The 20201-nt window shown below is 37.9% G+C and overlaps 1 protein-coding gene across 2 annotated transcripts; it reads right to left on the minus strand.

Annotated features, from left to right (window-relative positions):
- Positions 1-1843: 1843 nt before the first annotated feature.
- tcn2 (transcobalamin II) lies at positions 1844-20058 on the minus strand. Of its 2 annotated transcripts, none has more exons than XM_041223352.1 (10): positions 19958-20058; positions 19032-19109; positions 16336-16525; positions 14899-15062; positions 13975-14127; positions 12717-12895; positions 11570-11744; positions 4442-4628; positions 3216-3337; positions 1844-3099 (listed from the first exon to the last, which is right to left on the minus strand). In XM_041223352.1, exons 2-10 carry the CDS (start codon positions 19096-19098, stop codon positions 3038-3040), a joined length of 1299 nt encoding a protein of 432 aa, XP_041079286.1. In that variant the 5' UTR covers positions 19099-19109; positions 19958-20058; the 3' UTR covers positions 1844-3037. The 2 variants fall into 2 exon arrangements, with proteins under 2 accessions (XP_041079286.1, XP_041079285.1); XM_041223351.1 differs by lacking the exon at positions 19958-20058 and adding an exon at positions 19569-19951.
- Between the last annotated feature and the right edge of the window lie 143 nt (positions 20059-20201).

A 20201-nucleotide genomic window follows, 5' to 3' on the forward strand; every position in this document is an offset into this window, starting at 1 on the left:
CTGAAATGTAGTGCTATTCAAGTCTTTGATTCATGTTGAAGCAAGGATACAGCATACACACACCCAGCTCACTTATTCCCTTTCAGAATGTATTTCTTAGTATTATTTAATAACAACAATGCCACACACACACACACCCAAAAAATAGACTGCTTGGCCTACACATTGTAATTACTCATGCGATTCCACAGAAAAGATACATTTATTTTGAGTGCAAATTAAGAATGTGATCTGTTATAGAATGATTTGGGTATACGTCTACCCATTCTGAATCTGCACATGTCGACAGAACCATTCCAAGCCAGGCCAGTGTAGAAAAAGGTACTAATACAATTGTAATGGAAAAACACAAGTAGCACTAACATAAAAATGCTGACAAATTGTGGTTAGCAGATGTCTTTAAATGTTCTTGGTGTTGACCCTGATCCAGACACTCGGGCACGTGTTAATATAGATAACGCTGGTGCAACAGGGTAGCCAGGATAGAGACTCAGAGACCAGGAAAGCTGCAATTAAGCACTCACATGCACTTTATAAAACAAAAAGGCACACAGGCCAAAATAAAGGTATTAACAAAATACAAAAAAACATAAGCTGCACATTCACCTTCACTACTAACAAAAACACAGATCCAAAGACACAATAATAAATAACAAACAAACAAACAACCAACCAAACACACACACACACGACAAAGGATTTTTTCCCCTTTTATCCCATGTGGCTGGAGCCTAATTAATCATCAATTAAATACATTCTTCTGTTTTTGGGAGGGATAGGAAATTAACCCCATCCCTGCCAACCCCCACCAAAACACCACAAACAATATAATTTACAGGCAGGGCTCTGTCCTGTCACAGATGGCCTTGCGCACATATAAAAAATAAAGCTTGCAATAAGATGAAGCTTGTGAAAAAACAACTCCATAATTGGAATGAGTTGTATAGTCCTGTTGCAGGAAATGTGGGGGGTGTATCCTGAATAAACAACATTAAGAGGGTTATTGCTTTTGCTTGAAGCTGTTCCCAGTGTGAAAAATAAACTATTATCTTGGAAGAAATTGTTCAGTGTTTTTGTTCAAGAAAGAAGACATGCATATTGTTACCTACACCAGCCCACTTAGTGCCTAATGATTGGATACCAGCAACACATGTTCAGTGTTTCTATTATTATTGAGTAAAAGCTTCAAATACATTTTTATGTTATCCTCGGTGGATCTTATTGCAATTACTCAAACATTGTTTGTTTGTTTAGATCAGCTAAAGTAAGAACTGGCACCATCGAGTGAACTGCCACTTTGGGTCAAGTTTCCTTTAGTCTTTCTGGCAGTACACTGCTGTGTATGAGAAAGCTTTTGCTGCTCTAACCTACATTACATATATCTATGACAGGCAATCAGAACTGAAGAGCAGCTCCCGAACCTGGGTGAACGCTCCTGAGCACAAACACAAGTTAACTGAAGCTTCTTACTCTTTTAAGGGGCATATGCGTCCCACAAATAAAACGCTGTTAACTTTCTTATTTTTGCAAATGAGGTGCACGAAACAGGGTTTAAAATCTACTGACAGGTTGGATCTTGACATACAAATTGTCAGTTTCCTCCTCGTGATCCTTGAGTCACGCTCAAATGTATTTTAAGAAGAAGAGGTTTGAACAGCCACTCAATTCCTTGTGTACCTGATGGGATTAATGGTTCAACCAGCCCATGCTAGAATGGATAGGATTTTTAATTTCAATGCAACACATATACAAATAAATACAATACCTTCCAATGTTTATTAGTATCAAAAGCTATGACACCACATAGATGAGGTGATATTTTATGTAACGAACCTGACATTGGTTTTTTTTGTCAATCAGATTTTATTTTAATCAGAAACATTCCATCAGCATTAACCCGTGTACTGTTTAAGAAATAAGTGCATCAAGGATTAAAAATCAGAGTAAATAACAAATCACATTTGCTTTATCTTTGTTAGAGAGCTGTAGTAAAAGCAATCCAGAAAACTAATACCCTGAAGCATCTGTGGTAACCTCACCACTGTATAGTAGTACTCACATTTCCACCCATTCTAAACAGCAGTGGCCATGTGTTCTAGTTAGTATCCAGTTCCTTTTAAAATGCAAACGACTAAGAAGTGACTTGTTTTGCTGGTTCAATAAAAGGGATCAACATCAATCTTGGTTTTTCTCTTTGTAATCTTACCTTACCTCAGTTCTACTCTAACCAGTTACAACCCTTTAGCGAATGCAAATTACAGGAAGTGACTGCTTAATGATAACATGGATTATCCAGATCAGCATGAACTGCATAACGTCTTTCTGGAGTTGTTTTGTAAATCATTTCAGAACCCTTTACATCACATCTTTGGTAGATGCAGGTTGAAAATGAGTCCATTTTACACACAAACATGTTTAGTTTATACATTTGTTTATATTCAAAATTCACAATGCTGTCTGCAGACTCTACCAGTATGTATTTTGCAAACAAACGTCCCACACACGCAAACTCAGCATTGCTAGCAATGTTATACAATGTAATACAATCTGTGAGGTGGCTTATTTAACATAGCATTGTGTTGCATACCTCTTACCAAATTAGTAGCAATACAATGGACAATACTTGCTCATTATCCAATCTTAATACTAAACAGTGTGCAGAGTATCAGGACCACTGTGCAATATGTGTTCCATATCCATTTTGTGGCAATTGCTAGTAATTCTGCTAAAGGAGTTTCTTCAGGGTAATATGACAAAATGATAATGTTTTAGGTATGTTTCACAAGAAAACAAACATTTACCAATTACATGTCTTTTCTTTTAAGCAGTGAGTATTTAAACATGAGGTGCACAATATTAGGCCTTAAGTGTCAGATTAAATTGTATCATAGAAAAAATAAATGTGGAATTGAATAAAGTACATTGTGATACATTCTGTTTGTTATCCATGTATTAATTACATTCGTTACAAGTGAATGTGAAAGTTCTAATAATCATGTGGTGAAATGCTGATGATTGCAACAGCTCATTGTCCAAACTACCACTTGCTTTTTCTTAAAATGAATGTGTCTCCGTGTTGAATTTTATAATCTGCAATGCCTGCAACAGAAAAAAAACACAAGTCATAAAAAAATTAGAAACACCTGCCACAACACTGTCAGTAGACCCTCTCAGCTCGAGCGAGTGACTAATGACTTCCTTCTTATTTTTCTCACCTTCTATCAGAGGTGTGTCTGGAAACTTGATGAGCTGCCAGTAGGTTCGGTCTTTGTGCTGGGTCATCACTCCCGCAACAGTGGTCAAGTAAGGACCCCATAGGCTATCCACTGTCTCATACCTGCAGTGTAAAAATAATTAATCAGTATTTTATCAGAGAATAAAAACAGCTGACATGTATCACAGCATTTTCTACTTGTTTGGTTTTGGTGCTGTGCCACATCTTTTCTCTTTGCAATCTGCTTTATAAGCTTTATAATCAGCTCCATGATAAACTGCTATCATCGTTCTCTTTCCAGCTAGTAATCAATTAAAGACTAACTGTGTAAGGCTGTTCACAATAGTTTATTGTATAAGAGATTATCCTCAGTCAGAATTGGGGGCTTGGACCAAGAAAGTTTGCTCTATATTAAACTAGAGTTTGGAAATCCCCCCTCCCCCATGACATATCCAGTACTGATTTTTAAAACTAAAACTAAATGTGTTACTAAAATTATCATGGTCCATCCCATGATAAGTCTTATACATTCCCCTGCATGACTAGACTTTCTCATTTACTGTATACAATATTAATGTGACATCTGAGATTAAAAGTTACCCTGGTGTAATTTAACGAACGTGTTCCACACAAGGTGTAATTCTACTTTTGGGTGCTAAATGTTTGATGCATTGTAACGAGATGTGCGTACAAATTAAGGAAGTTTTTTAATAGCATTTAATCTCACTGGAGGCCAGCTAATAGCATACTGAGAAGCCCAAAAATGTAGACACATTGAAATCTAGCATCTAATAACTTAATATTCAGGAGGTGCTGAGTGTAAACTTTTGCATTTATTCAAATCAAATGACACTGCTGCAAATGACACCATGTTGCTAAGCAAACAAGGAGCTTGATCTAAGGAAAGTAATTTGGTTTGGGGGCTTGTGGGTTATTCATACTTCCTCATTCGTTGAATAACTACAGTACTCCATGAACATTCATGGTACTGTATATCCTCTATGTGCCATCTACCTCTATTGACACAAAATACAGTAAACTGCACCATGAACCAGGGGGGGAGTGAACACAAAATACAGTAAACTGCAGTATGAACCAGGGGGGAGTGTACACAATCTACAGTAAACTGCACCATGAACCAGGCGGGAGAGTAAACACAAAATACATAAACTACATTTGAATTAATGTCACTAAAGCATTGTACACAACTAGGCTGGTGGTTCTTACGAGAATTCCTGTGGTTTCTGTCTCTGCATCTCCTTCAGTGCGTCGTGCAGTGACGAGCCCTCGGGGACCCTCACTCTCCCTCTGTAGATCACATGCCTGGGTTCTGAGCTCTCCACCACCACACGCACCATCACCTTCTCAAGGGTCAGGTCACCAGCAGGGGGCCTTGGCTCCAGCACCAGGCTGTCTGTTACAACAGAGACACACACAAGACACAGGGGCCTTCTTTAGCACACGTTATACAATTAAGCAAGAACTTTAGGGCCGATCAAGATGGATGTCAAATCAAAGTATCTGTACAGTATCCAGACACAATCAGGAATGAGTGTTTTTTATTTTTATTATATAGAAACTAATTTTTTTTTATATACAGTACTGTGCAATAGTTTTAGGCAGGTGTGAAAAAATGCTGTAAAGTAAGAATGCTTTCAAAAATAGACATGTTAATAGTTTATATTTATCAATAACTGAGTGAGTGAACAGAAGAAAAATCTAAATCAAATCCATATTTGGGGTGACCACCCTTTGCCTTCAAAACAGCATCAATTCTTCTAGGTACATTTGCAAAGTCAGGGATTTTGTAGGCATATAGTCAGGTGTATGATTAAACAAATTATACCAAACAGGTGCTAATGATCATCAATTCAATATGTAGGTTGAAACACAATCATTAATCAATCAGAATTGGCAGAAAACAGTGGCACCCTGGTACACCCATCTACTGGCAGGAGAAGTCTGGTCAGAAGTGGCCTTCATGGAAGACTTGTGGCCAAAAAGCCATACCTCCGACGTGGAAACAAGGCCAAGCGACTCAACCATGCACGAAAACACAGGAACTGGGGTGCAGAAAAATGGCAGCAGGTGCTCTGGACTGATGAGTCAAAATTTGAATTTTTATTTTATATAAATATTTGGCTGTAGCAGAAGGCAGTTTGTTCGACGAAGAGCTGGAGAGCGGTATTAAGAAAACCCAGCGGAGCTAAACCAAGTGTGCGTAAAGTGCTGCGCGATCCAGGACTTGCATAAACTAGTAAGTATAATAGAAATGGAGCTAGAAGAAGTGCGACAGCAACAGGATCAGCAAAAGCCACCAGGGAGATAGAAGGTCAGAACAGCTGGGTTCAGGTAGGTGGAAGCAGGGAAAAAAAGAAACTTCGTCAAACACAACCACCAGAAATCAAAACAACCAACAAATTTGAGTCACTTCAGAATTTTGATGAGCAGAAACAACAACAAGAGAACGAAAGGAACAACATCCAGGACCCTATTGACAGTGGTGACCAGACAGCAAAAAGAAGAGAGGTCATGATTGTTGGGGACTCCATATTGAGAAACACAGAAACTTCAATTCGCAGTATGGACCCCCTTACTACAGCAGTGTTCTGCCTTCCGGGAGCCTCGGTCAAGCACATCACTGAGAACGTGGACAGGCTCCTAGAACGAACAGGAGATGACCCTGTAGTAGTCGTCCACATTGGTACAAACAACATTGGAAGAGACAGACCAAAATCCCTCCAAAACAAATTCAGAGAGCTAGGAAGGAAATTAAAAGAGAAAACCAAAACTGTGGTATTTTCTGGTATACTACCGGCACCTTGCAAAGGACCATATGGACAGCTGGAAATAATTAATCAAAACGCATGGCTGAAGACGTGGTGCACACGGGAAGGCTTCACCTATCTTGATCATTGGACCACATTCTACAACGAGGACTATCTGTATAGACGGGACGGACTGCACTTAAATAACAAGAGAACCAGTCTACTTGGAGAAAAGATCCTCGAGCAGGTTCAGAAGCATTTAAACTAGAAAGGAAGGGGGGAGATATCAACAAAAAAACAGAAGGGAGACCGCATCAAAACAAGAACAACAACTCAGGTAAGACAACCATTAAATGTATTTATCTAAATGCTAGAAGTATCAAAAACAAAATTCTAGAACTTGAAGCTACTGCACTAACAAGTAACTATGATGTGATAGGTGTTACAGAAACTTTGTTGTCTGAGAGTGATGGGGACGAATATAATATTTGTGGGTATACACTGTATAGGAAAGACAGGCAGGACAGAAGAGGAGGAGGGGTAGCGCTATACATAAGAAACAGTCTTGAAGCCCAGGTGTTAAACCTGGACAAAGAAAATAAAGCCGAATCAATATGGGTCAGAATAACGGACAAAAATTCAAAAGGGCATAATAATAGGAGCATGCTATAGACCGCCAGATTCAGACGGTGAGCAAAATAATCTGTTATACAATGACATTAGAAATGCGTGTAGCAAAGGAGAAGCCATACTAATGGGGGATTTCAACTTCCCCCATATAAAATGGGAAAACCCAGTGGGCACAAAGGATGAAATAGAAATGGTGGAAATGACAAATGACTGCTTCCTAACACAATTTGTCAAGGCACCGACTAGAGGGGAGGCATGCCTTGATTTAGTCTTTTCAAATAACGAAGACAGAATAACTAAAACAGAGGTCAGAGAACCACTGGCAAACTCAGACCACAACATGGTCTCATTTGAAGTGTTTTTTAAAACCCCAAAAGTAAAGACTAAAGCTAAGGTTTACAATTTTAGAAAAGCAAACTATGAAGGTATGAAACAGAGACTAACAGAAGTAGATTGGAGTAAAATAGAGAAAACACCCACAGAAAAAGGATGGTTGTTCTTCAAAAATGTAGTACTAGAGGTGCAAAACAATTACATCCCTAAAGTAGACAAATCTAAATGTAAAACTAAATGGCCAAAATGGTTTAATAGATCAATTAAAAAACATATTCAGTGAAAAAAGGCATTTTACAGAGCATTAAAAAAGGACCAAAAAGAAAGTACACAGAAAGAGTACACGGAACTGCAAACGCAAGTCAAAAAGGAAGTTAGAAAGGCCAAGAGAGAAATAGAAATGAACATTGCTAAGGGGGCTAAAACCAATTCCAAAATGTTTTTCCAATATTACAACAGCAAGAGAACATTCAAAGAGGAGGTTAAATGTTTAAGAGATACAAATGGCAAAATCGTAGATGAAGAAAAAAATAGCAAATATATTAAATGATTACTTTTCACAAGTTTTTACAAAGGAAGATACGGACAACATGCCCCACATGTCATCCAGTTCCTATCCAGTTTTAAATAACTTTAGCATAACTGAGGCAGAAGTGTTAAAGGGACTAGGAGCTCTTAAAATATCCCCTGGGCCGGATGAGATCCTCCCAATAGTACTCAAAGAAATGAAAGAAGTTATTTACAAACCGCTAACCAAGATCATGCAGCAGTCTCTTGACACAGGGGTGGTACCGACAGACTGGAAAATTGCAAACGTAATACCGATCCACAAAAAGGGAAACAAAACTGAACCAGGTAACTACAGACCAGTAAGCCTGACTTCTATTATATGCAAACTTATGGAAACTGTAATAAGATCCAAAATGGAAAATTACCTATATGGTAACAGGGTCCTGGGAGACAGTCAACATGGTTTTAGGAAAGGGAGATCGTGTCTAACTAACTTGCTTGATTTTTTTGAGGATGCAACATCGATAATGGATAATTGCAAAGCATATGACATGGTTTATTTAGATTTCCAGAAAGTCCCGCACAAAAGATTAATTCTCAAACTGAACGCAGTTGGGATTCAAGGAAACACATGTACATGGATTAGGGAGTGGTTAACATGTAGAAAACAGAAAGTACTGATTAGAGGAAAAACCTCAGAATGGAGTGTGGTAACCAGTGGTGTACCACAGGGATCAGTATTAGGTCCTCTGCTATTCCTAATCTACATTAATGATTTAGATTCTGGTATAGTAAGCAAACTTGTTAAATTTGCAGACAACACAAAAATAGGAGGAGTGACAAACACTGTTACAGCAGCAAAGGTCATTCAAAATGATCTAGACAAGATTAAAAACTGGGCAGACACATGGCAAATGACATTTAATAGAGAAAAGTGTAAGGTACTGCACGCAGGAAATAAAAATGTACATTATAAATATCATATGGGAGACACTGAAATTGGAGAAGGAATCTATGAAAAAGACCTAGGAGTTTTTGTTGACTCAGAAATGTCTTCATCTAGGCAATGTGGGGAAGCTATAAAAAAGGCTAACAAGATGCTCGGATACATTGTGAAAAGTGTTGAATTTAAATCAAGGGAAGTAATGTTAAAACTGTACAATGCACTAGTAAGACCTCATCTTGAATATTGTGTTCAGTTCTGGTCACCTCGCTATAAAAAAAAGGCTAAAAGAATTGAATCTGTTCAGTCCTGAACAAAGAAGACTACGCGGCGACCTAATTCAAGCATTCAAAATTCTAAAAGGTATTGACAATGTCGACCCAAGGAACTTTTTCGACCTGAAAAAAGAAACAAGGACCAGGGGTCACAAATGGAGATTAGACAAAGGGGCATTCAGAACAGAAAATAGGAGGCACTTTTTTTTACACAGAGAATTGTGAGGGTCTGGAATCAACTCCCGAATAATGTTGTTGAAGCTGACACCCTGGGATCCTTCAAGAAGCTGCTTGATGAGATTCTGGGATCAATAAGCTGCTAACAACCAAACGAGCAAGATGGGCTGAATGGCTTCCTCTCGTTTGTAAACTTTCTTATGTTCTTAAGTTTAGCTGTCTCGGTCACTGAAGCTCCTGCCAAGCAAGCCCCAACAATCACCCCTCTTTCAAAGTCACCAAGGTCTCCTCTTGTAGCCATGCTAGCTATAATTATAGACAACCAGGCCTGCCCAGCATTTTTATACATGACCCTAAGCATGCTGGGATGTTATTTGCTTAATTAACGCATGAGCCACACCTGTGTGGCAGCCCTTGCTTTCAATATACTTGGTGTCCCTCATTTCCCCAGGTGTTTCCATTTTTTTGTCAACTACCTGTGTGTGTGTGTGTGTGTGTGTGTGTGTGTGTATATATATATATATATATATATATATATATATATATATATATATATATACACACACAAACACACACACACACACACACACACACACACATATTATATATAATATATATATATATATATATATATATATATATATATATATATATATATATATATACATATATATATACACACACATGCACATATACAGCTCTGGAAAAAATTAAGAGACTACTGCAAAATTATCAGTTTCTCTGGTTTTACTATTTATAGGTATGTGTTTGGGTAAAATGAACATTTTTGTTTTATTCTATAAACTACTGACAACATTTCTCCCAAATTCCAAATAAAAATATTGTCATTTAGAGCATTTGTTTGCAGAAAATGACAACTGGTCAAAATAACAAAAAAGATGCAGTGTTGTCAGACCTTGAATAATGCAAAGAAAATAAGTTCATATTCATTTTTAAACAACACAATACTAATGTTTTAACTTAGGAAGAGTTCTGAAATCAATATTTGGTGGAATAACCCTGATTTTCAAGCACAGCTTTCATGCATCTTGGCATGCTCTCCACCAGTCTTTCACATTGATGTTGGGTGACTTTATGCCACTCCTGGCGCAAAAATTCAAGCAGCTCGGCTTTCTTTGATGGCTTGTGACCATCCATCTTCCTCTTGATCACATTCTAGAGGTATTCAATGGGGTTCAGGTCTGGAGATTGGGCTGGCCATGACAGGGTCTTGATCTGGTGGTCCTCCATCCACACCTTGATTGACCTGGCTGTGTGGCATGGAGCATTGTCCTGCTGGAAAAACCAATCCTCAGAGTTGGGGAACATTGTCAGAGCAGAAGGAGGCAAGTTTTCTTCCAGGACAACCTTGTACTTGGCTTGATTCATGCGTCCTTCACAAAGACAAATCTGCCCGATTCCAGCCTTTCTGAAGCACCCCCAGATCATCACCGATCCTCCACCACATTTCACAGTGGGTGCGAGACACTGTGGCTTGTAGGCCTCTCCAGGTGTTGGGCAAAGCTGAAAATTGGACTCATCAGAGAAGATGACCTTACTACAGTCTTCTACGGTCCAATCCTTATGGTCTTTTGCAAACCTCAGCCTGGCTCTTCTTTGCTTCTCATTGATGAAGGGCTTTTTTCTAGCTTTGCACGACTTCAGCCCTGCCCCTAGGAGCCTGTTTCGAACCGTCCTTGCCGTGTACTTCACCCCAGCTGCCGTTTGCCATTCTTTTTGTAGGTCACTTGATGTCATCCTACAGTTGCTGAGTGACATTTGAATGAGTTGGCGGTCATCCCGGTCAGTGGAGAGTCGTTTTCGCCCTCTGCCGGTCTGTAGCTTTGTTGTCCCCAATGTGTGCTGCTTGACCTTGTTTTATGAACCGCCGTCTTTGAAATTTTAAGGATGGAAGCAACCCGACGCTCACTGTATCCCTCTTCCAGTAAAGCCAGAATTGAACCCTTCTTTTCCTCACTCGTAACTTTCCTTTTCAACTCTTTGGGCATGGTCAATAGTTATTTTTTTATTCCAATTACTTTTGAGGTACTACCAGCACTGTTTTGGCATCCAGCTGGTCCTATTGCAAGAGGATAGTGATGACCACAGGAGTGGTTTTTATACTTTTCCTCGTTAAATAAGATTTGGTTCAGGTGATCCCCTAATCAGTACCTCATTCAGTAGAATTAGGTGTGCCTGTGTTGGAATTCAACAGACACTGGAATGGAATGGCTGCCATACATGTAGAGATGCTGATTTAAGAGAAAATTTGCAGTGGTCTCTTAATTTTTTCCAGAGCTGTATATGTATGTATGTATGTATGTATGTATGTATGTGTGTGTATGTGTATGTGTGTGTGTGTATATATATATATATATATATATATATATATATATATATATATATATATATACACACACACACATTACACATACATATATATATATATATATATATATATATATATATATATATATATATATATATATATATATATATATATATATAGATAGATAGATAGATAGAGAGAGAGAGAGAGAGAGAGAGAGAGAGAGAGAGAGAGAGAGAGAGAGAGAGAGAGAGAGGCTGTCTTTTGAGGGTCTGTCTTTGACCCTTTTGATAATCTAAGCTATGCAAAGAGGGGGTTGAAAGAGCAATTGAAAGCACAATGAAAATAAAGTAGTAAACATCAAGGGTATCTCCAGTTTAGATTGCTCACCGTCCTCTCCAGTGCAGTCCATTTTGCTAATGTCCAGATAGGTCTTTTGATGGAGCACTGGGAGTAGTTGGGATATAGCCATTGGGTTGTGAAAGGTCCCCAAACTCATCTCAGCCTCCAAAGTTTCCATTACTGTAGAGCACTGAGTAGCTACAGAATTCATAGCCATCAGAGCCTAGGATATATGCAAATCAGATTAGTTTTTTCATTAGTTTAAATGTACTGTTTGTGTAATTAATTTTACCTTTTTATTGCCTTTGATGAAGTCCTGTCGTTGTATTTTGTACTCATTGTATTGTAATCTCTTCTAATGTACCATAGCTGCAAGGTCATTAATAGTTCTAAAAAGTTACATATGTAACCATGTAAAATGTACACACTGCCTCATTCTGGTCACATGGGGTCTGATGTTGATCTTGTTGGGAATATCTTGTAAGATCAAAATTGTTTAAAATCACTGTACTGGAGTTTTTTTTCTTCTCAGATTCTATAAATAATGTTATGTGATTTTAAAATGCTTGTATGTAATGTTTGTACAGTAGTTTCAAATTAAACATTTTAATTATTTTATTTACCCTTTCTTTTTTATGAGAGTGTTGAGAGTAAGGAATGAGTTAGCTTGCCACATTGGTGATGCTGCATCCTTCAAGACCCAGCTTGACAAAGTTTTGGAATCAGTTACTAGGAAACTGGATGAGCAGCAGGGGGACACTGTAATGTAGCGAGGGGAAATGACCCTTGTTGATTTTGTCTCCCTAACCCACGGCACGACCAGAGCCAACGTGAGGCATCATGTGGAATCCCCAGTGAAGATCACAGAATTTGCACCGCCAGAACGCAAACATAACTCACTCTGCATACCACGTGGCTGTGCCTTGCACAACTTATTTGTAGTACTGTCTGAAGGCTGTAGTGTGGTTTAAAAAGTATAAACGTAATGACGTTGGGTGTATTGTAGGATCTACAGTCTTGGTATCCCAGTAGAAGCGAATCCCACTGCAGTGCAATGCATCTTAATCCACCATGTGGTGGCTTTGTCTTTCTATTTGTCATCAAAGTTTTCTCAGAGCTAGTGACCCTGGGGTGCAGTTCTAGTGATCTTGGCAGTGAAGAGGTTCAAATCGCCTGCAATCCTATGACCACTGACCTGAATCGCAAGTGGGGTACTAAACACATTCCCGATGAGCCCTTTCTCGTCCTGGGCTTTCACCAGCTCTGCTTCCAATGCTTCCAGAGTGTGCTGGACATGCTTGTTCAGCAAGGCATCGTAAAACTTTGCAGAGTCTTTCAAACACTGAAACGCCAGCCCTGCCATTGCCTGAGTGTCTGACAAAAACAAAATAATATGTAAATAACATGCAGCAGGGATGGAAATACCACTCCCATGTGTAGCAGTGTGATCCATTCCTGGTTTTAGTATGAGTTTATGGAGTGGATAAACCTGCTATGCAATGCAAGTCTTATTTCATTCCTTATACAGGGAGATGATTCAGTGAAAAAAAGAAAAACTATAAAACTTGAAAGGGGGTTACATATGTATATGTAACTAAGATGGATTTACCAGTGAGCAGGAGGATGAAGGGAAATGTAGTTCTGAGAGGTCCATGCGGGTACATGGGAAGCCATCTTGAGGCAGGGAATGCAACGTAAAACTTTTAAAAAGTGGTCAAAATGTAAAAAAAAAAAAAAAACTCACCCCTTACATAAACAGTTGTAGCAACACGATAAAATAAAAAGGTTCCTACTTGATACAGTTTACTTGATACAGGTTTGAAATGGCAGTTATCTTAAATAATGTATTATTCTTGTTTCACGGTATGTATTTTCTTCTGTTTCAGTCATCACTCTCCTGTGAACTCAGCTGAAATCCCAATCATGTTTTTTCTCCCAGTACAGCTGGCTCCAGAGTGTAGCCATTAACCTGAACAGGCAGGGTGTTTCTTACACCCACTGGAGGACAGCCATTCATTCAAGCAGAGCATCACCATGCAGTTATCAGCAGGGAAGCTTGCACAGGAGAGGAAGATGATCAAGAAATCAGTCTCACTCTCACACCTTTAGTGGGGTACTGGACTGCAGTCATCAGCATGTTGCTGTAACTTTGCTGGGCTTAAACTTTTTCCGAATAAATTTCAATGATGTGATGAATTGGAAACTAAATACCATGGATGGCACATGGTTAAAAGCATTACTCAATTTTATAAACCCTTTCCATTCTACCACAAAATACACTTATCAAAAAGTTAAAAACACAGTATTGCATTCGTAATTACAACAAATATCCTAAAAAATGGAACAGTTATAGCTCTACCAAGCAGGTGCACAGTTTGCGTTTGAAAGCAGTTTCCAAGCCTTCAGTAGCTCAGACAGTAAAGCTGTCAAAGTAAACATTAGAAGCGTCTTACCCACGCTGGCAGAGTCTTTGTGTAGGAATGCACCGTGCTTCTCGGCCTCAGTGAGTTTGTGGATGACGTGGGGATTGAGTCGCACTCCATTCACACACAGAGACAGCACTCCCAGGCTGTACTGGTAGTAGTTGGTTAACGGTCTTTTGAAACCTGAGTGGAAGGGTAAGAAAATTAATGAAACAGACTTAAATCGCACCTTTCACCTGAATAATGTCGTCAAATACTTTATTATTAACACATACAATTTATTGTAAAGTCTAGCAATACAATGCCAACAATCTCTTATCAGGACTATTTTTCTATATAATAATTCTCAATTTTAGTTAAACAATAACTAAATTACTTACCTGGTTCCAAATAAAATAAAATAAAAATTCACTAAAATATTTTAGAGAATTATTTTTTGTGTTCCATATTTAATGCTAGCATAATTGTATTCTTCCATTCCAATATTTGATGGTACAATATGAAGAACACAAAGCTCCCAAATGATATGATATTTATTAAATAATTTGGTATTAAGTTATTGTCCCATACTCCAGAATAGAAAATGTCCTATGGGAAAAAATGTTTGTTACTGAAAATAAGGTTTTTTTTGTTTTTGTTTTTGTTTTTTTTTAACTTGAATAAAGTGTTTTATATTTATATAAGTTTTGATTAGAAGGAATCACCACTTTACTAGACATTTTACATGCTGACAGTGCTACAGATTCCATAGCAATGCAACAATAACATATAATGCTTTCCAGCACTCTACTCCTTCCCAGACCTACCAACACTGATAACCTGGTGCAATACTGTGTTCTACAGATTCTAAAACATTCTAATATCGAAGGTTACATTACAGTCTAAAATGACTATAATCCCCGAGTCTAAATGACTACAAATAAAAATAAGTTGTTTTGAAAAAGTGCAGTTTACTGGCAATGTGTTGCTTCTCATGGTGCAGCTGTAGCTTGAGGTGCTGCAGAACCTTCTTGTCGTTGAGAGTGGCTGTGCTGGGGTCTATGCACGCAGCTTGCAGTGTTAAGGCATACAGAGCCAGCAGGCCGGTGACTGGCTGGGGCTTGAGTTCAGACAGGGAGCTGTGCAAGACAAAACGACACTTTATTAAACAAACAATCATTCCAGATGTCTTAGTGCATGCATATTCCTGCCAACTGGGAAAACCCTAAGGCAAACATATATATGTCACATTGAGTTTTACACATTGGCCTCAAAACATATATGGACATGCATTGCCTGTTTTCCATTTCCTCCGCAGGTAATTGTCCACTCTTCAGATATAAACTGACCTCGTGGTACAGCACCACTCCAAACTTTTACCCACTTTCTAGTAATGACAGATGGAGATACACTAATTTGCTATTACACCTATTCAGAGCTTTCTGTTTCAGGTCTTATTGTAGTAATATGAGAAACAAATATATGCATAGTGCATCAAGAAATATTTTGACAGGGGTTTAAATTATGGGTAGGGCAGGTTAAAGAAAAACAGCATCATTTTTATTAGAGGTTTTTCAGGAAGTGGCAAAATTCAAAAGAAATTTAAAGCCATTCAATAAATTGTAAGCTTGATGCCCCATAACTAACATTTACCAAGTGTACTACATAGCTGCTGGTAGTCCATGATGAATAAATGCGATTTAAAGTTGGTATGAACTCATTCTAAATAGTCCATTATTTGTGATCATTTGATTGTACAACACATCCATAACACATCCATAAGGGATCCAGTTCCTCATAATTACCAACTGAAATTGTTAATTCTAAGTTTTATGTGGAAATTGGAAGCTCTATTCTCTAGTATAGCGCCTGTTAAACATCAGTAATCCGTGCAGGCTGGGATACAGAAGCACCTGCCAACTGAGCATCTGCTATCCGCTTTCTATTAATCTGTTAGAACTGCTGACAATGACATGCAACTGGGCTACAGTAATTATATATACAGTATTACAGACACCTCAGTTATACAAGTGTGCTACATGTAACAGGTTATTTTTAATTCTTGTTCCCCACCATTCTATATTAGGATGTGCTGCCATCTGTTGGGGAAATACAGTCAAAACATTCTGATAAAACATTCACTTGCAGCGAATACTGTATGTTAAATAAGCACAGTGGACCTTACCTTATAAAATAACATGTATTTGCATTTCATTAGAAAACAAACTAGACACCTTGAATATTGAAGTTTAAACAGGTTTAATGCCTGCTGCTGACAAGATTTGCAGAAAGAGACAAACTTTTGAAACTGCTGAGGCCAAATGACTTGGGAAGTGAAACAGTAACACTTGTTAATAATTTCATAGCTATGACCCCCATAAAATATGAACCGCTGAACCCAACGGAGGCTACCTGTTCAGGCTGGGCACCAGCGTGGTCTGCAGCTTGGTCAGGTACTCCTGTTCCAGGCTCAGGCTGTGTGTGCTGGAGAGGCGCAGGCCGAGGTACACACTGGGGTTGGGCTGCTCTGATTCATCCTGCACAGACCTCAGCAGCTTCTTGTTCAGTGATGTGATCAGGTTTGTGTTTCCACTCGAAACCTCTGACAACAAACAATGAATACCTTTGTAAGAATTGTGATAATACATTCACAATACTGAGACCTCACACTAGATTGGAGCCAACAAAAAAATTCCATACATCTTACCTATTATGAACTTCCATTCACTCTATAGGTCTCAAATGTGCAGTTTTGAAGAAACATTTTATAGATTAAAACTTTAAATTTAGAATGAGGTTTTAGTCAGGTTTTCTGTTTTTTGTTGTGAGGCTAATGCTTACCAAAATCAACTACAAAATAACTGCTGAGTTAATATGTTTGTACTGTCTAAGTACCACCCAGACGTACAGCAAAAACTAATCCAGCATTATTATATCTAGTGGTGAAAAACTTGCATTGGAAAAAATGCTGACACTGCAACTTCATTCAGCAACTCTGATTTGTGCACTTTTTTTTTTTTTTTTTTTTTTTTTTTTAAATCAGAGCCGTCCTTTAAAATGTGCTGATCTTTTTCTGATTTACTGGTGCATGACTCTGCATCTCACACATCCTCAGCCACAAACATGAGCAAAGTGCAGGGACAGTGAGTGCAGGGCCAGGCTGACCTGTAACAAAAGTACAACACTAAGCTATTCTGATTACAGAGACAGCCAAGGAAGATCACTCAATTAATCACTGGGACTGCACTGCAGTTTGAGTCATTCCAGGTTTTATTATGAGCCTAATTAGACACTCTTGTGCTTCTTCTATTCACTTTGGCTATTCACGCTCACAGCAAAACATGGAATGGCTCGGACTGACATGTAGACATCAATATTACAGACACAGCAGCATAGATGATTTAGGTTAGTAGATGGTGCTGTGGTACTTTCTTAAATATTGTTTTACTGCCTTCTTATCTTTTTATGATGTTTTCCTTTCACGCTTGAGTGGTTCTTTCTGCATTACTAAAATACTGGGTTAGGGTGCTTCCATAGAAACATGTAACTAGATCAGCCAAATCTCCTTATAGGAGCCACTGACCTGCCACTTTGGATTAGGGTTATTTTTGTGTTGCTGGCAATACACAGCTGTGCAGTAAATGACGCTGGCACCTGCTAATATAAACCACTGGCTGATCTAGCCTACATGCCTGCCTATGGCAAGGAACTTAAACTGAAGAGTAGCTCCAGAACTCTGAGCCAAATTACCTTCTGTTGCAACATTTGAGTAACTGATTAGAATGATAACAAAACTCACACAAAGATAAGGAGTTCAGTAAGAAATCATTACTTGTCACTGCTTACTCATATTATTTTGCACATGACAACCACATGATCACAAGGTTCACACAGGTCATCAGCAGACAAGTGGCAATACTTAGCACTTGAATAAGTCTATGCTCTAGTGCCAAGTTTACATAATTTGTTTTCTTAAAGAAAATAAATAGCTTTCAAAAACTTCACAGGCCCCACTGTAATGTTCAGTTTACACTGAAGTGTTATTCACTGAGCTTATAGCTCAGGAATCAAAACATGTATTTTAAATCACTTTTTTAATGACAATACTCTATAGGAAACACCATATTTTAAAGGAGCTTATAATTCCATTTTGTGCTTTAGAGGGCAAGCATTCAGCATCCTCCCTTTTGTACTCAATCTCCACTTCATTTCCAACTGTGTCCTCTGGTCCTGGTTTCTGTGCTATACTTAAAATATTATTTCAGGTTAACTTTGTCTACTAAGACTTCAATAAAGTTCCCCTAATTCTTCTTTGTTCCAAACTAAACAGATTGCTTTCCCTCAACCTTCCAAACTCATTCTTGTAGATCCTGGTTGCTTTTCACTGGACTCTCTCCAGGGCCACAGTGTCTTTTTTGTATTGAGGGGACCATAACTAAACACATTTTTCTACGTGCAGTCTCTACAGTGTATTATACAATCTCATCATAGCCTTCTTTTATTTGTATTCTGCACATTTAACTATAACTAAGTATTCTGATCACCCTTTGAATTGCTTCCCCACACCGTCTGGTTATACAAACTATTGAAATAATACCGCTTTACAATTACAGCATTAGTTTGACTATAAGCGACTAATTACCTCTATATAATCGAGTAGCATTCAGTTAAGTGACTGTATATATAAAAAGAAATACTTATTAAACCCAGGTCCTTTGTGAATGTTCATATCAAGTAGCAAATGACAACAAGTTACCACAGTGCAAGTCGGATTTTTACTGGCACTAAGACAGCTGATTTATCTACTCATTTCTCATTCTCTAAACTTAAGGCCAATAATAAATAAATAAATTATATATATATATAATATATATATATATATATATATATATATATATATATATATATATATATAATTATACTATATATTTATCACGTCAGCCCTGTGTTAGTGTCAGCTGTTTTTGTGGGGGCTTCCTTACTGCCAGTAGAATTTGTAGTGGTAAAGAAACCCCCCAAAAAAGACACTTCACGCTAAAAAAAAACAAAACAAAAAGGCATTTAAAACAAGTAGTATACATATTAGATTTTAAAAAGTTTAATCTCACCACATATCTTTCCAGAGACAATGGAGAAAATCCCAAGCACAATCAGTGCCAAAAACGTCGAATCCATTTTGATATTACCTGTTTCAAAAGACAAACATTTTTAAAATAATTGAAACAGTCCCTTCTGAAAATTGTTTTCAGCGTTCCTTCCCTTATGTCCTTTGAAAAAATATTGAAATGCAGGTGCTCTGACTGTGGTCAAATATCATTGCGAGTAATTTACAGTATCTTGGCACACAATAAGTGACTTTTATATAACTTCAGATCTCAAAATAAATAACATATGCTGTCTTAGGAATCTATTGTAAAGGAATAGAGACACGCAAATATACACAGAACAAACTAAAACCGATATACACTTAACGTGTACAATGGTAAAACTAACAGCATAGCAAAGAACACAAAGTCAAACATAACCAATATATATATATATATATATATATATATATATATATATATATATATATATATATATATATATATATATATATATGGTAAATCCATAGAATATACAGCAAGCATGGTAAAAACACTTACCAAGGTTTTAGTTGTATTGTCTGTTTTACGAGGTTGTTAAGACTGTTATAATATGGCTAGTGTTCCACGGTGCATGTATGTAATCAAACTGTTTGTGACCACAATACTAAAACAGACAGCCGTCACGCTAAAAATCTTAACAAAATGTAAACTCGGTGTTCCCGACAACAGTAACTTCCGATGTGAATCTGTGTTATATAGTTTGTAAAAGCCTACAGTTTGGCATATTCGCTCTCACAATCACATGACATGCCTGGCGAATGACAGCTCTATCAGGGTGGGGTTGTTCTTCGCCTAGACTTCGCTTGATTTATAATGTAAATAGAATCTCTAACGAGGTACATGTAGTGACGTTTTGTTAGCATTACCCAGTATCGGCATGACCCTACCTGCAGCAGGACGTGGTTATGACTGAAAAATGCTCTGCTACATTTTATTTTTTAGGGACAGTCATGTTTCCGTTTCGCTGAAAACGGTCTGTGCTGCGAGAACATGCCATTGACTGCCTTGATATATAGAAATTTCAACCACTCAGGTTTCAACACAGTTTGTCTTGATTGAAAAACACATTGACCAATCACAGCTTGCTTTAACCCGTCAATCAAAAGAGCGTCAGTACGTAGATGGCCCTAC

Source organism: Polyodon spathula, chromosome 22 (assembly GCF_017654505.1).
Source record: "Polyodon spathula isolate WHYD16114869_AA chromosome 22, ASM1765450v1, whole genome shotgun sequence".
NCBI classification, from domain to species: Eukaryota; Metazoa; Chordata; class Actinopteri; order Acipenseriformes; family Polyodontidae; genus Polyodon; species Polyodon spathula.